Source organism: Hyperolius riggenbachi, chromosome 6 (genome assembly GCF_040937935.1).
Source record: "Hyperolius riggenbachi isolate aHypRig1 chromosome 6, aHypRig1.pri, whole genome shotgun sequence".
Lineage (NCBI taxonomy): Eukaryota > Metazoa > Chordata > Amphibia > Anura > Hyperoliidae > Hyperolius > Hyperolius riggenbachi.
This window is the reverse complement of record NC_090651.1, coordinates 128718923-128736910: the sequence shown is the minus strand read 5'-3', so window position 1 is coordinate 128736910 and position 17988 is coordinate 128718923. Positions and strand designations below refer to the sequence as shown.

General features: G+C 46.0%; 2 protein-coding genes across 2 annotated transcripts in view; one reads left to right on the top strand and one right to left on the bottom strand.

The window, feature by feature from the left end:
* DNM3 (dynamin 3) overlaps positions 1 to 10281 on the top strand; it is a 629085-nt gene extending 618804 nt beyond the window's left edge. The window contains exon 22 of the mRNA XM_068239888.1: positions 10181 to 10281. Coding sequence (XP_068095989.1) covers positions 10181 to 10208 — 28 coding nt within the window. The 3' untranslated portion in view covers positions 10209 to 10281. The remainder of the gene's footprint in view (positions 1 to 10180) is intronic.
* The window catches only part of PIGC (phosphatidylinositol glycan anchor biosynthesis class C), an 81953-nt gene that overhangs the window by 14325 nt on the left and 49640 nt on the right, over positions 1 to 17988 (bottom strand). The gene's annotated exons all lie outside the window — the stretch shown is intronic.

Genomic DNA, 17988 nt, shown 5'->3' with positions numbered 1-17988 from the left:
ACTCTCACAGCGCCGCAGGCTGCCCCAACGATGACCGACATACCGGTGTGGTGAGATTATACATACGGCAGATTTGATGAATGGCTGCTTTTCACTCCGGGAGTTGTTTGAATATAAGTTGTGTTGAATCGGCGGGGAGTGGAGGTTTGACACGTTTGCAGTGTCAGTAATGAGATGCGTATGCAATTGTATTGCAGAGGTACACAATGACATGTATGGACATGCGGGTTGATCAGTAGCGCCACTATCGGTGACCTTACCTGGTTCGCACCTGGATGCAAAGTTATTGTTGGGCCTGAAGAAAGGAACAAGCTTCATATTTACATGCATGCAAAAGGACTATATAGGAGTGCACTCCGGTCTCACGCAGTAGTCATAGCCCCATAGCTGCTCCAGGGATTGTTTTTAAGGGAGGGTATATGTTGGTTTGTTTTGTATGTCCATAGGCCATAAGAGGTTGCAATAAATTTTTGATATCTTACTATTACACCAGCTCTGAGCTCCCTATATTAACCCGTTTTATCCATTGATTATTTTGCTTTCAACATTAGAAAAACTTCTTATATGTAGATATTGCTGTAACCCCGCCCATCCCAGTGATGTTTGGCCTAGTCTATGTCAGGCAGTCTTCTCCTCCTAGTGCACTATTGGAGATCTGCTGACTGACGTTCTTACTCACCACACAGAGGTAAAAATAATCCCACAGTGATTCTTCTTGCCAGCAGTAAAGATGCTGGCATCGCTGCTAAGATTAAGTATGTAAATCACCATGAATATTGTGAAAACTAAAGTTGAAGAGAAATCGAGAGCCCAATATGGTGTAGTATGTCAAAATTGATTGGATAAATGAAACAGTGAGATGGTAATACTCACAAACACGGGTTACCACCTAGGTAACCACTCATTAGGCAGGCGAGGAGATTAGACCTGTCCTCACTCAGGATTAAGAAGTCGCTCTCTGTAGATAGGAAGAAAGGGGGTAGATCACCCTTCCACCTGGGGTGGACTCAAATATATTGGTAGGTGAACAGAGGCGCCAGAAGGATAAAAGTACCTAAAATTTTTAAAAAATTGCTGGGAGGAAGTGGTGGACTCGCCTCCGTTAAAGCAGACACCAAGGACTGTAAATATATAGATATACACATTTATTGAAAATACCCCAAGGTGCTCTGCTTGCTATAACTGAATTGCTGTTGTTTATCCCCTGCTTATTGCCTGAAGAAGTGGGCTGTGCCCGCGAAACGCGTTGCATCTTTGGGGTATTTTCAATAAATGTGTGTACCGTATATATATATATATATATTTACAGTCCTTGGTGTCTGCTTTAACGGAGGCGAGTCCACCACTTCCTCCCAGCAATTTTTTTAAAATTTTATGTACTTTTATCCTTCTGGCGCCTCTGTTCACCTACCAATATGAATATTGTGAAAAATAAGTAATGTTGTTATATTTGGTAAAGTTCCTCGAGTTTCCCTTGGTATTGCATATTTCTGCATACATATTTTCATGTGTGTTCGTATGCAAAGAAAAGTGTATATCTTCCACAGCCACACAATGAGATTTAATAAGATGAACACATGTGGTGTCTGGGGAAATCAACATGCTGTCAGAAAAAAATGGCAAGAAGTGGAAACGACATTAATTTTAGCTGGCTGTCACATCTAATGTGTTTCGCTTGCAGAAAAATGCCAACAGCCTAAGCAATGGAAATGGGGCCTATAGCTACATACACACTTTAGATGTTCCTCATCTAAAACAATCTTCTAGGATTGTCTCAGGTGAAGATAGAGTGTGTATTGGCCCCCCTCCCTCCGTCATCACATAACTCACAAGGTGATTAGTGATCCATTTTTGGTGGATCTCTAACAGCTGATCTCTATCATTCTTGCAGGAACTTCTATTGAAGTTCCCATAGCAGAATTTGTCCTCCCTATTCCCCTCTCTGCAGAGCAAAACAGATTCAGCAGAGAGCAGAACAGCATGTCTGTACAGTTTATTCCCAAACCTGCACCTGAAATTATCACAAACAATCTTTTCAGACAACAGAAATTTACAGAGGGAAAAGGATTAGAACCTGTTTTGGGTATTTACTGGGGTCTGTGTCTCCACTGGGTAGATTCCCATTGCTCCAAGGGCCTCGGTAGCTTTACTATTATTATTATTATTATTTAGTATTTATATAGCGCCGACATATTACGCAGCACTGTACAGTGTATATGTATATATATATATATCGTGTCACTAACTGTCCCTCAAAGGAGCTCACAATCTAATCCCTACCATTGCCATATGCCTATATTATGTAGTGTAAGTACTGTAGTCTAGGGCCAATTTTTTTAGGGGGAGCCAATTAACTTATCCGTATGTTTTTGGAATGTGGGAGGAAACCGGAGTACCCGGAGGAAACCCCCGCAGACACGGAGAGAACATACAAACTCTTTGCAGATAGTGCCCTGGCTGGGATTCGAACCAGGGACCCAGCGCTGCAAGGCGAGAGAGATAACCACTACGCCACCGTGCTGCCCACCACCAAGTTACTATGAAACTTGGTGGTCTTAGTGAAAGGAATTGGACAGGATCGGGAGTGCACCAATTAAAATGTGATATGAATTATAACTATTCTACACTCTACATAGAAAAAACTCAAGTTGAAAAAAAGTTCTGAAGCTAAGGTGGTCATACACTCGAACCACCACCAGATCGACCATCAGATAGACCCCTCGCTGATCGAATCTGATCACGGAGGGATCTATTGTCTGCCTACACACAACAGAAACATTTCCAATAGACTTTAGCATGAAATCTATTGAAAATTGTCCTAGTGCCGCTGATCAGAGAGGGATCTATTATGGGATCTATTGTCTGCCCACACACTGCAGAAATATTTTCAATAGATTCATGTAATGTATTCCCCTCAGGCCTGTGGTGAGTGTTACTGGCTCAACTGTCACGCTGGTGTGACTCCTCCTCCCTGTGTCTGGAGTCTTTTTTAATTGCTACCGAGAGTGCATTCACCATGTGACACCGCTGCATGTAGTGGAAGCGATCTGCAAGCCTTTGCTGTGGACACTGTAAAATCTCTGCCTGTTACATACACAAAACACCATAATAAGCTGATAAAATGCAATGCTTATCATGAATTCTTGCAATAAGAGGTAAACTGAATGTATTTTGTGTTTCTCGATAAAAGAAGAATCCCTCTGTAACGCAGTGAGTTTGATTACTTATTTATAGACATTCATACACTGCCAACATATTTGCCTGATTAGAATAATTAGAATACATTTCAATGAATTTCAAATTCAGATGAATTGGAATGCATCCTAATTAAATTTAAATAGCTGATTATTGATGAGAACGGAGGTTAGTTATATTTCTATTTATAAAAATCAAGTGTTATTTAATCAGCTGTAAAGAATGTGGAGGGGAAGTGCCCTCCAGTGGTCATTAGAGGCAGCACAGCTTTGTATTCATTAACCTCTATGAACAGTGCAATCAATTTTTGTAAATGACTACAGGGACCAGAGGCGGCCTTAGAGTATGCGGGGCCTAGAGTCATAAGTGTAGGCTATATACCGTACCACCATGCTCACGGGCTTGTCCGCCTGTAATGCAGTACGCCTTATTACTAACAGCTTTGGGACTGCGGTAAGTAGAATTTATGCAGCTCTCTAACTAAAAGCGGCGTAGATTCTATGCTGCAGCTTTCCGAGGTCCCAAGCCGATCGCTCTTCCTGGAAGAAGTGAACCCGGCTGTCATGTGACAGCCAAGCTTCTTCCTGATCGCTGTGAGCCAATCACAATGATCAGGAAATGAAAAAATGAAATGAAAAAAGAAAAGAAAGCCTCTGGTCCTTAAAGGGGAACTGAAGAGAGAGGTATATGGAGGCTGCCATGTTTATTTACTTTTAAGCAATATCAGTTGCCTGGCAGCCCTGCTGATCCTCTGCCTCTAATACTATTAGCCATAGCCCCTGAACAAGCATGCAGCAGATCAGGTGTTTCAGACTTTAAAGTCAGATCTGACAAGACTAGCTGCATACTTGTTTCTGGTGTTATTCAGATACTACTGCAGAGAAATAGACCAGCAGGGCTGCCAGGCAACTGGTATTGATTAAAAGGAAATAAATATGGCAGCCTCCGTATACCTCTTACTTCAGTTCCCCTTTAAAGGGACCAGAGGCTGCGGTCCCAAAGAGGCTAAAAGCAATTAGATTTAGAGGGCAAAAACCAGGGAAAAAAATACAAACTAAACCTGGTGCATCCATATTTCAGGAGCGTCTTGTACATGAACTCCCCCAAATGGTGTCCTCCTGTGTCCCCCATGTGTCCATCTATGCCCCCATCTCTCCCCTAAGTGTCGTCCTGTCACCCCCAAGTGCCCTCCAGTCTCCTTTTGTCTCCTAATAATTGTCTTCTAATAACACCTCTATTGACGTCATTATAAGCCGGCACTAGAGGAAGCCACACGGAGAAGCCGGATGTCTTCAATCGCCGCGGGCATGATTGAGGAGGTAAGCCGCTGCTCACACGGTGGCGGGGGGTGGGGCGTTTGGGGAGGAGGTGTAGAACCAGAGACTCAAGGGGGAGGGATTAGAGGCAAGAGAGGGGGACACAGCCACAGCGGGCACACAGGCAGGGAATCCCCGATGTCGGCAGTTCGTATTGGTGGACGTTTGTAAGTCAAGGATTCCTTGCCTTTGCCGTATAAGACGCAGGTAATTTTTATCTCCCCCCCTCCCCCCCAACAAAAAGGCCGCCACTGCAAGGACTATTTATAAATAAGTGGTAATATGACTGCAGACTGCAACTGTTTTTTTTCTGCAGACACCCCCCTTCATTATATTTATTAAAGGGAACCTAAACTGAGAAGGATATGGATTTTTCCTTTTAAAATAATACCAGTTGCCTGACTCTCCTGCTGATCCTGTGTCCCTTATACTTTTAGCCACAGCCCCTCAACAAGCATGCAGATCAGGTGCTCTGACTGAAGTCAGACTGGATTAGCTGCATGCTTGTTTCAGGTGTGAGATCCAGATACTACTGCAGCAAAGAGATCAGCAGGAGAGTCAGGCAACTGGTATTGTTTAAAAGGAAACATCCATATCCTTTTCAGTTTAGGTTCCCTTTAAGGGGAAGTCCGTTTAATTCTGGTGGTGATCAGTGCTTTGATTGCTAGCTACAAGTACAGTAAAGTGTTGATCTGATGCTCCATTCACATGAATAGAGCCTGGGGCCAGTAGTGGCGAATAGGGATGGCAATGCTTAGGAGAAGTCATGGAAAAGCATGGGATCAATTTAATCAACTGATAGATTTGTAAAGCTTATACAAATAACACCTTCAAGAAGATTGCACAGGCCAAAATAGTGCTTAGTTTTGTGGCTAGATTTCTGTCACAATTGCAACAGCATGTCTTCTGGCAACATACTACTGTCTAATGCTGGGAATACACAAATTGATTTTTCAGGGGATTTACTGTTCGAGCGTATTTCCGATCGGTTTACTGATCGATTTTCATTCACTTCTATGAGAAATCGATCAGAAAAACGATCGAAAATCAGATCAGACCTGTTGGAAATGATCTATCGAACCATCTATCTACTAAAAATCTCATGGTGTATTCCCAGCATAAGGGCCTGAGTCCACTGACACAGTTGTGTCCGCTTTTCAGTTACACATCAATGTCATCAGGGCTGTGGAGTCAGAGTTGGAGTTGAAGAGTCGGAGTCTGGGCAATTTTGTGCACCCGGAGTTGGAGTCGTGGTTTCATAAACTGAGAAGTCGGAGTCGGGAGTCGGATGATTTTTGTACAAAATCCACAGCCCTGTTAAATATTAGACTAAGGAGTCGGAGTCATTTTGGTTACCCGGAGTCGGAGTCGTGGTTTCATAAACTGAGGAGTTGGAGTCAGAAGATTTTTGTACCGACTCCACAGCCCTGAATGTTATAGATGCTGAAAAGCGGACAGCACGGTGGCATAGTGGTTAGTGCTCTCGCCTTGCAGTGCTGGGTCCCTGGTTCGAATTCCAGCCAGGTCAACAACTGCAACATACATACAGATAAGTAAATTGGCCCTAGACTATGATGCATGCACTATTTATTTATTTATTGTATTTATAAAGCGCCAACATATTACGCAGTGCTGGACATTACTTTAGGTTACAGACATTATTTAGGGGTCACATACAGCAATATGACAATACAGGAATACAAGAAAGACCAGATCATGCAGCACAGTATGAGTACAAGGAAATACAAGGAAATGCTTAGTCAGTCTTCGGATGGGAGCATGTAGATTAGGCAAGTTAGGTTCACTCAAATGCATAGCATGGGTTCACAGTAATGGAGGTGCATGATCAGGTAGGACACAAAAGGAGGAGGACCCTGCCCAAAGGCTTACAATCTAGAGGGAGAGGTAGGGACACGAAAGGTAGGAAACCAGAGTTCAGCTGTGGGTTCAGAGCAATTGTGAGGGGTAGTAGGCCAGAGTGAAAAGGTGAGTTTTGAGGGCCTTTTTGAAGATGTTGAAGGAGGGGGCTGCCCTAATGGGTGGAGGTAGGAAGTTCCATAGTGTTGGAGCAGCTCTTGAGAAGTCCTGGAGGCGTGCATGGGACTGGGTGATGCAGGGGGTGGTCAGGCGAAGTTTATTGGAAGAGCGGAGTGAGTGGCTAGGTGTGTACCTCTGAGTAAGGTGGAGCGATGGGAGGAGTGGATAATTCTGGCTGCCGCATTCATGATGGACTGCAGAGGGGCTATTCGGGTCATAGGGAGACCAGACAGAAGGTCATTGCAGTAGTCAAGGCGGGAAATTATGAGGGCATGGATGAGGAGTTTGGTGGTGGCAGGGGTCAGGAAAGGGCGAATCCTACAGATGTTACGAAGGTGGAAGTTGCAGGACTTTGTGAGGTTTTGGATGTGGGGAGTAAAGGAGAGTGCGGAGTCCAAGGTGACACCCAGACAGCGGGCTTGAGATGTAGGGTGAATGGTAGTGTGTACACAATACATACACACACATATGACTATGGCAGGGACTAGATTGTGAGCCCCTCTGAAGGACAAATAGTGACAAGACAATATACTCTGTACAGCGCTGCATGTTGGTGCTATATAAATACTTAAAGAGACACTGAAGCGAAAAAAAATATATGATATAATGAATTGGTTGTGTACTATGAATAATTACTAGAGGATTAGCAGCAAAGAAAATATTCTCATATTTTTATTTTCAGGTATATAGTGTTTTTTCCAACAGCATCATTCTATAATATGTTCAGATTACACAACACTCAGCATTCAAAATGATTCTTTCAGAGCAGTCTGTGAACTAATGACCTCACCTCTGGCAGAGAAAAAGAAATTTGTCAGTGTTCTCCCCAGGATCAAACAAGTGGGCGGGCCGCCCGGGTAAATTCAATTACCGCCCGGCTGGCTGCGTTCCAGTTGTCATCACCGGCGCTGGGCACTCTCGCAAAAAAAAAACAAAAAAACCAGCGCTGCTCCTGAAGCTACACAGTTCCGTGCACGAGATCTCGCGCTTCCCGGCGAGCTTGTGCATTAATTGGCCGAGCAGTAGAGGCGGGACCAGCGCAGGGGCTGAAGACTGTCTCTTCAGAGACCTCCATGCAGAACGACAGAGGAGGCGGCGCGCCAGCGAGGCAGCCGACACAGTTCAGAGGCACACATTGAGGCTGTCTGCGTGCACGGACACTGTCAAGCCTATAAGTATGCGTATGTAACAGGCTGACAGGCCGTGCAATCTAAAGCCATATGAATGAAGTTGCGGACGGGTTGTCGGGGGCTATTTGGGAGCTAGCTATTGCAGGGAATTAAAAGAAAAAAAAAAAACAGAACGATTTAAAAAAACACCTCGGTGTTCTCCCCAGGCTGCGAGCAGTGTGGAGTAGGGGAATGCCCACAAGTGCAGTAGCTGGGGTCCGGCCTCAATCCCCCCTCCCTCTCCCCCCGCTCAACCAGCTCCTCAGGCAGTGGCAAATCCAGCGTCACTGGCTCTCGGCTGTCTCAAACGCTAGAGCACAAGCCTGCCGCCTGATTCACGTTGTCTCATGTCCTCTCTCCGATGCTGTGCACACTAAAAAGTATGTGCAGCATCGGGGAGAGGACAGGAGACACCGTGAATCAGGTGGCAGGCTTGTGCTCTAGCGTTTGAGACAGCCGAGAGCCAGTGACGCTGGATTTGCCACCGCCTGAGGAGCTGGTTGAGCGGGGGGAGAGGGAGGGGGGATTGAGGCCGGACCCCAGCTACTGCACTTGTGGGCATTCCCCTACTCTACACTGCTCGCAGCCTGGGGAGAACACTGAGGTGTTTTTTTAAATCGTTCTGTGTTTTTACTAAACCTGAGAAGCTGGTTGAGCAAAGCACGCTGCCGCCCCCACTTAAGGTTTGCGAGAGCCAGGGGAGCCAGCTGCATCTGTGGGGGGCGAGGTGAGTTGCACACCCTCCCCACCAGCCTGACCACCTCCCCACTGGTCCACCAGCCTAATCACCACCCCACCAGCCTAATTACCACCCCACTAGCTCACCAGCCTGACCACTAGCCCACCAGCCTGACAACCCACCCCACTAACCCACTAGCCTGACCACTAGCCCACCAGCCTGACCACTAGCCCACCAGCCTGACCACCTCCCCACTAGCCCACCAGCCCAATCACCACCCCACTAGCTCACCAGCCCGACCACCTCCCCACTAGCTCACCAGCCTGACCACCTCCCCACTAGCCCACCAGCCTGACCACCTCCCCACTAGCCCACCAGCCTGACCACCTCCCCACTAGCCCACCAGCCTGACCACCTCCCCACTAGCCCACCAGCCTAATCACCACCCCACTAGCTCACCAGCCTGAACACTAGCGCACCAGCCTGACAACCCACCCCACTAACCCACTAGCCCACCAGCCTGACCACCTCCCCACTAGCCCACCAGCCCAATCACCACCCCACTAGCTCACCAGCCTGACCACCTCCCCACTAGCCCACCAGCCTGACCACCTCCCCACTAGCCCACCAGCCTAATCACCACCCCACTAGCTCACCAGTCTGACCACTAGCCCACCAGCCTGACAACCCACCCCACTAGCCTGACCACTAGCCCACCAGCCTGACCCCCTCCCCACTAGCCCAATCACCTCCCCACTAGCTCACCAACCTGACCACTAGCCCACCAGCCCAATCACCACCCCACTAGCTCACCAGCCTGACCACCTCCCCACTAGCCCACAAGCCTGACCACCTCCCCAATAGCCCACCAACCTGACCACCCACCCCACTAGCCCACCAGCCAGACAACCTCCCCACTAGCCACCAGCCTGACCACAAGCCTACCCTAGACCTACCTATCCACTTACTCAACCCACCAGCCTGACTTACCCACCCACACCACTTTGGTGTTACCCTTCTTTTCCACCCAGCATGACCTTAGGGCCCTTTTCCACTACCTGCGATCCGCTTCAGAAAGCGGATCGCAGCCGTTTTGATGAGCACCGTGATAACATGTAAATCGCGGTGCTCATTTCCCACTAGCATGCGTCGTATTTTTCTGAATCACAATTGTCGGGCGATCGTGATCCCTTCCCAGCAGCTATATAGAGCAATCACGGGTAGTGTAAATTGTAGGTTGCGTGATTGCAGCACATTTGCGATCGCACTACCTAGTGGAAAAGGGCCCTTACTTCCCCACCCGGCTACTTTTTCATGCCACCCGGCTGAAAAAAATTTCTGGGGAGAACCCTGTTTGTTCACTAACAGTTGAGATAATAAAAGTCAGAAGACAGCCCTCTCCACGACTTTGAAAGTCGTAGAGCTTAACGGCTTTTTTGCATAGAGATAACAACTGGAGTTTCTTAACTCTTCCTGTACTGGAAACAATTAGACTGATGTATCTGATCTTAATGTTTTATTTCTTAGCTGTACTACACATACAAATAATATCATATTTTTTTTTCGCTTCAGTGTCTCTTTAAATATGAGAGGAGCCCTTTTTTGCCTTTTTTATATTAGTGCTGTATAGCTAAGTCAAAGTGCAATGTTTAAAAATGGCCAGTAGATGGAGCCAGCGTACATCTAGTTCTTATGCAAACAATTATAAACCTACACAGCAGCAGTTTAGGGTTGATGTGTATTATGTCCGTTTTTACATTGTACACATTACCGGTATTTTGCAGGTTGGCATGGCACAGACTATCCCACTGAAGTATGCAGATAGAAGTGAACAGTATGAAGATTTCAGAGAAGTCACCCACCACCAGAAGGGGCGTCTGCTCAAGGCTCGGTAGGCTTAAAGTAAACCTGTAACTTTGAAATAGAAGGAAGTCAGCTACTTTCCTTTGGGAAGGGGAAGCCTCTGGATCCTAGTGAGGCTTCCCCCGACCTCCTCAGCTGAGGGGATCCAGCGCTGGCAGCCCACGATAAACATAAACAAAAACAGGTCTGGTGTGCAAAGGCACACTAGTGACTTACAGCTGAGACTGCAGCAGAAATAGTCAAACCGCTCAGGGGCGGACCCGATCAAGCTCAGCTATTTCCGCTGAAGCCTAAGGGGAAAGCCGCTAGTAGGGTGGTGCAGTGCTGGGCCGAAATTACGCATTAGCGTAATTACGCATCGTAATTCACTACAAATGCACCGTAAGCGTTACGTGTAAGGTTACGGTATTACGCGTAATTAATTACGCGTAGACCGTAGGGTTACGTTTTACGCGTAACAAATTACGCGTAAGACAGTAAACTCCCATTGAAATTACACAGTCTGCCGTAATCGCGTAATATTACGCTCCCGTATAATATAAAAAAGCCGCCGACTTTAAGGGTTAATAGCAAAGCCCCCTTAAGTGCTAAGAGCCTCAAATTTGGAGAATATATTAAGGAGATCAGAAGGAATAAGAGGAAAACATTTTTTTTCAAAAAGACCTTATAGTTTTTGAGAAAATCGATGTTAAAGTTTCAAAGGAAAAATATATACATTTAAAAACCCGCCGACTTTAACGGTTAATAGCAAAGCCTGCTTAAAATTTAGGAACACCAAATTCACAGGGTATATTAAGGGGATCAGTGGGAATAAGAGGGAAATTTTTTTTTTCAAAAAGACCTTATAGTTTTTGAGAAAATCGATTTTTAAGTTTCAAGGGCGAAAATGTCTTTTAAATGCGGAAAATGTCAGTTTTTTTTGCACAGGTAACAATAGTGTTTTATTTTCATAGATTCCCCCAAGTGGGAAGAGTTTTACTTACTTCGTTCTGAGTGTGGGAAATATAAAAAAAAAAACGACGTGGGGTCCCCCCTCCCAGACCTCTTTAACCCCTTGTCCCCCATGCAGACTGGGATAGCCAGAATGCGAAGCACCGGCCGCGTGGGGCTCCGCACCCTGACTATACCAGCCCGCATGGTCCATGGATTGGGGGGTCTCGGAAGGGGAGGGGCAGCCAAGCTTTCCCCTCCCCCTCCGAGCCCTTGTCTAATCCAAGGACAAGGGGCTCTTCTCCACCTCCGATGGGCGGTGGAGGTGGAGGCCGCGATTTCCTGGGGAGGGGTTCATGGTGGCATCTGGGAGTCCCCTTTAAAAAGGGGTCCCCCAGATGCCCACCCCCCTCCCAGGAGAAATGAGTATTATTATTCCTTCTGATCTCCTTAATATATTCTCCAAATTTGAGGCTCTTAGCACTTAAGGGGGCTTTGCTATTAACCCTTAAAGTCGGCGGCTACCTAACATTGATCCATGCGTCAACTTTTCCGCTTGGCAGCATGACCTTACGCATTAATTGCTAGTAGGATTTTACGTGTAAGCCTATAACGTAACAACCTGAATTACGGTATACTTACGCGTAATTGCTTAAGTGCTATGCGTAATTATAGACATGTACCGAAATTGTATGTCTATGCCGTAAGCGTAATTTCGTAATGCGTAATAGCGTAAAATTACGCGTAATCATCCGTAAGCGTAGCTTTTTCCATTACGACCAGCACTGGGGTGGTGCAAGCCTCTTTAGGATCCAGAGGCCTCCCCCTGCCCCCTCCCAAGTTATGTAAGCCCCCCCCCCCGGCACTTTTTCTCACTAAAGGTAGACTGTTTCAAATAGGGATAAACAAGCATGTTCACGTTTGGTCTGGCAGCAAGTTGGTCAAAAAATGGAAATTCATAAAACGGATTTGCTGAAATTTCGCAGATCAATAGGAAGTCTGATGAAAATGCCAGTGAGGATTTTGCTCATCCCTTGGGCCATATGCAATTCACTTTTTCTCCTGAGTTTTCTCCTAAGAGATAATTTTTTTATCTTCGGTTTAAAATAACTTTTTAGCACTTTACAATGAAAAAAAGTACCCAAAAGTACGTGGAAAATTACTGTCAAAAATGATTTTGAATTTTTGCTTGCTGGTGGTTTAAATAGCATTTTATTTATAAGCTGTAAAAATATCACCTGGGAGAAAACTAGGAGAAAAAGTCAATTGCATATGGCCCCTGGTGTCACAGTTTAGTAATACAGAAAAACTGCTAATGCAACAGAAATGTAACAGGTAAAGCTTGGTTCACACTAGAAATGAAAAACAGACACTTTTTGCCTGTTATACGGATGTCCATTTCGACATGTTGGTGGATCCCCTGATCCGTTTACACGTCATTTTGCAAGGGATCCGTTGGAACTTCCGTGGCCCAGGAACACAAAGTCTGTCTTGCACTATAAAACTGGATAAGTAGATGATTTTCCTATAGAAGCCTATGTACATGGACCACTAGGGTGGATACTGCACTGCTCCAGCCATTGGATATCCAGCTCTAGGGTGAACCAATCTAAGCATATAAAATAAAGCTGTTACCCTTTTTGGATATACATTGAACAGATGAAGACATACACAGGATACTAGAGAAAGCGAGCAACAAGGATGTATTCAGAGACTTGGAAAAAAAACTTGCTATAATTAAAATATGAGGGCTTGGCATTGGGGTCAATTCACTAAGGGCTGATAGGAGAAAATAAAATACCGGTAGGTCGTTAAAATAAAACATTCTGTATTTTACACCTTTTTTTCCAAATTCACTAAGATTTCTACACAAGCGGTAGTAGGTTGGTAATTTACCCCAAAAAATATTGCTTCAATTCACTAAGACCTGCTCAGTAATGTGTCACCAGCTGTAATGTAGGTCAGGCAGCAAGCTGGGATTCTTCTCTCTGCATGTTCTGTTACTGTGTCAGCATTGTGAAGTCCAAGACTTTCTTCATCCCTTTAGATGTGAATGCATGCTACTAGAGGTCTCTCGTCTGTATATCAGTATAGAGTTATAAGTTGGTAATTTTCCTCACTAGTCGTTCGCACCTCACCTATAACGTGCGGTGCAACATTTCGGCAACCATGAATTTCCCCTAACCCCACCCAGATTGGATCCCACGTCCTTGAGGTAAGCCATCAGATTTATATAGAATTATCCAGTGGTTACAAGAAGGCGAGGTCCGCCCACGATGCCAAATGAGACGACTTCCTCAGGAGGTAGAAGTCTGGGGACAGCACCAGGCAGAAACAGGAAGTGAAGAGAGTGCCTGGCTAGTCTATTCTGGGGGCAACTGTACCAGGCTAATCTATACTGGGGGCAACTGTACCTAGCTACCAATACTGGGGACACCTATACCTGGCTACCTACCTATACTGAGGGTGTTTTTGGGGGGGGGATCACCGCAGCTATAGCCGTAGTGTAGTGCTAATCCGGTGCTGTGCGATCATTCCAATTCGGGGGGGGGCGGGTTGAGAGGGGAGGGGGTGCAGCGCCTCCTCACAAGTTTGCCTCAGGTAGCAAATAGTCTAGAACCAGCCCTGGTTACAAGCTGAAGTCAGAAACAAACGAAAGTCAAAAAGTACAGTGAACATGTTAAGGAACACATTGCTCTCACACCTAGCCTCTAGGCTCCCTAGCAGTCATTGTTAACTTAGTACATAGCAAGGAAATGAACAGCGCTACTTAAAAACAGCCAAGTGCCTACCTGCAAAAGAGTGCAAGGCCCACTTGTGGGATATAATACACACCGAGCATACACATGACCTGTCTACCACTGGAGGATGTTGGTTTCCTGTAACAGCTTGCAGGCAACCTATTAAGTACTCGTCCCTCCCACTGCGAAGAAGTCAATCCTCCATGGGAGGGGCCTAACACTAACTAAATCCTTACCTATGTATATGCATAGCCTGGGTGCGGCTAATCAAGTAAAATTGAAAATTGCGCAAAAGGTGGATCAGCGCAACACCAGGCCGCCTCCGAATGGCCTCCATCAGAGATGCGCTGAGCCCCCCCAGGAACTACAAACGCACCTTGAACCCAAACAGAAGCTCTGCATATACACCAAAAGCATGGCTGTTAAGTGGGAGCAGCTGACCAAAAACGAATTAAATTAGTACATAGCAAGGAAATGAACAGCGCTACTTAAAAACAGGCAAGTGCCTACCTGCAAAAGAGTGCAAGCCCCACTTGTGGGATATAATACACACCGAGCATACACATGACTTGTCTACCACTGGAGGATGTTGGTTCCTGTAACAGCTTGCATGCAACCTATTAAGTACTCGTCCCTCCCACTGCAAAGAAGTCAATCCTCCATGGGAGGGGCCTAACACTAACTAAATCCTAACCTATGTATATGCATAGCCTGGGTGCGGCTAATCAAGTAAAATCGAAAATTGAGCAAAAGGTGGATCAGCGCAACACCACACTCTTTTGCAGGTAGGCACTTGCCTGTTTTTAAGTAGCGCTGTTCATTTCCTTGCTATGTACTAATTTAATTCGTTTTTGGTCAGCTGCTCCCGCTTAACAGCCATGCTTTTGGTGTATATGCAGAGCTTCTGTTTGGGTTCAAGGTGCGTTTGTAGTTCCTGGGGGGGCTCAGCGCATCTCTGATGGAGGCCATTCGGAGGTGGCCTGGTGTTGCACTGATCCACCTTTTGCGCAAAAGTCATTGTTAACTACTGGACATGCCTTGAACCTGTAGCATTCACAAAAGGATAGCAATATTGAAAGCTTCTGTATAGAAAAGTGAAGACTGTGGTCGTCACTTCAAGAAAGCTTACTTTGAACTTTTTGCATTACAAAGTTGTACTGCTTCTATGGGAATATCACCATGCCCATTATGCATGAACTTGAAGTCACTGTCCCAGCACTGGAGATGCAGGATATTGACATTACCCCAACATAGGAATTACATCATCCATCTTCCTATTCATAAGCGTAACCTGCTGTCCCCTACCTCACAATGAGCTTAACACTTTACTTACTGACACCTCCCCCAACACAAACCTTTACGTAAAGGGAACCTTAACGGAACGGGGGGGTTAAGGAGTTTCACTCACCTGGGGCTATTTCCAGCCCCCTGCAACAGTCCTGTGCCTTTGGAGCTGCTCTGGAATCCTCCGGTCCCCCACTGTTACTTAGTTTCGTTTTTGACGACTCACCAGTCGGCTGGCCGCCATGCGTATTATTGGACCGCAACACATACAAAAATACTCGTTGCCGCATTCCGCACGCGTAGATATGCGGCTACGCGTTGCATTCCGCAACAGCGCTAATTACAGTAGGGAATGCGTCCAATAATACGCATGGCGGCCGGCCGACTGGTGAGTCGTCAAAAATGAAACTAAGTGACAGCGGGGGACAGGAGGATTCCAGAGCGGCTCTGATGCCACAGGGCTGCTTACAGGGGGCTAGTAATAGCCCCAGGTAATATAAACGCTTTACCCCCCTCCCCCCCCCCCCCCCCACCCGTTCAGTTAAGGTTCCCTTTAAAGCATACTTCAAATAAATGACATTCTTTGCATCTTGAAATAACAGCAGTTCCTACTTCATTAAAGTTTCACTGTTACTCCTTACAGATGATTTATGCAGTTTTTTGCTTGTATTTACCAGCTCTTATTACCTTGCTGATAAAGCCAGCACTACACATAGAACTGTGTATGCATTTTTGAGCCTGCTATGCTTTGTATAACCACAACCTGTCATCTGAAACAGTTAAAGCAATACTGAAGTGAGCTGAAAAAATGAGTATGATAGGCTCTGGATCCCATAGAGCCTTTCTGATCCTTTCTCATCCCCCTCGTTCCACTGCTGGGCCCCAGTGAAGTTCTTTGACCAGCATAGTCAAATACCTCGTTGAAGGGATACTTAAGTCAAATAAAAAAAAATTAGTTTTACTCACCTGGGGCTTCCCTCAGCCCCCTGCAGCTTTCCGGTGGCCTCGCAGCATCTCTCCGATCCTCCTGTCCCCGCTGGCGGCTCCTTCCGGTTTCGGCGACAGCCGCCGACAGGCTGGGAACGCGAGTGATTCTTCGCATTCCCAGCCACAATAGCGCCCTCTATGCTGTTATTGCGGCAAGAAGGCATAACAGCATAGAGGGTGCTATTGTGGCTGGGAACGTGAATAATCACTCGCATTCTCAGCCTGTCGGTGGCTGTCGCCGAAACCGGAAGCAGCCGCTGGCAGGGACAGGAGGTTTGGAGCGGGGCTGCGAGGGCACCGGATCCCTTTAAGCCTTCAGAATGACTTGCATGCCTTGTTAGAATTACTTACCATGTGTCACGGAAGAACCGTGAGAAAAGAGAACGCAGTCGGTTTGCTGCACCGATTGTCGTTGCGTTGCCAGATCTGGATTGTAAGTCTATGGACCAGGCAGTCAAGCCTGGGGGTCTCTGTTGCAATCATAGGTGTTAGAGTTCTTTTCATGAAAGCCAAGTGTGATGTCTGAAAAGGCCTGTGTAGTTAATTAACTTGATCAAAGGAGTCCCTTTCCTGCCAGTGACACCAGGTGTCTTCTTCGGTCGTCCCTCAGCGCCTCCCACGATGCGCTCCAAGCGGCGGTCACGTGATTACAAACACTTCCTCCTTCCAGGTTGAAGGAGGAAGTGTTTGTAATCATGTGACGCGCGTGGAGCGCATCGTGGGAGGCGCCGAGGGACGACCGAAGAAGACGTCAGACAGGTAAGATTGACCCCGCCCAGGTTTACTGGGAGATATTCGGATAGTAACTATCCGGATATCTCCCGGTTCTGGATTTGAGCAGCACTATCTAGGATAATTATGAGAGTTGTATCATTGGGTTTGTAGTGTCTTGCTGAATCTTTTGATACCAGTCTTGAGGGGCAAGGGGTACTCTACAACCAAGTTATTAAACTTCTCAGGAACTGGACCCTTTACCCTAATCAAGTCTGATGTCATAAAATTGTCATAATCTGAGGAATGTTAATCTGTTATCAGCGCAAATGTGGCATTTATTGGTTTTGAATTACAGCGTTTTAGAAGTTTAAACCTAAATCTCTCTCGGAGGGAATGAACTGTGATTGGTTTGTAATTCAGAGGGGGCTGGCATTGCCACACCCCAAACCAGCTTCATCAAAAGCACATTGCTAGCAAGCGGACCTCAGTCCTCCCCTGTGTACCATCACCGGATCAAGCCAGCCAGAGGACCACGTGGCTGGCGGCCATTTTCCTGAACTGAAACAGAGGACATTTTCCATGTGCTCAGATTTTCCCAGAAAGGACATATTTCCACGAACTTAAGTATTTTATTCCCTTTTTATTTTTTCATACTGCACTATTATTTGTCTCTATAATTGTTGATTTTAACGATTTTCTGTATATATTATTTATATTGCATTTTTAATAAATGACGCTAACGGCATTTATTTGTTCGGCTACACCTATTATTCAGCAACACAAAACTGAACCCTGACTTCTGAAGAGTCGCTACTATTGTTGATAGCTAGATAAAATAGAGTGTGTTTAACCATTTTCTATTTGCAGGTCTAGAGTCAGCCAGTCAGTGGGTTCCTCTGTGTGGAGATATATTGAGGTGCTGATGATATTAAGGATAACAGGAACATATTTCCTTCATTTTTTTTGACTGTAACATATGGGATTGTCTGTTAGCCAGTCTTCCTGGAATTCCGTATAAAGTGTAAATTACCTATCATTGTCTGCTTCTAATGAGGAAACCCTTAATTAGACAG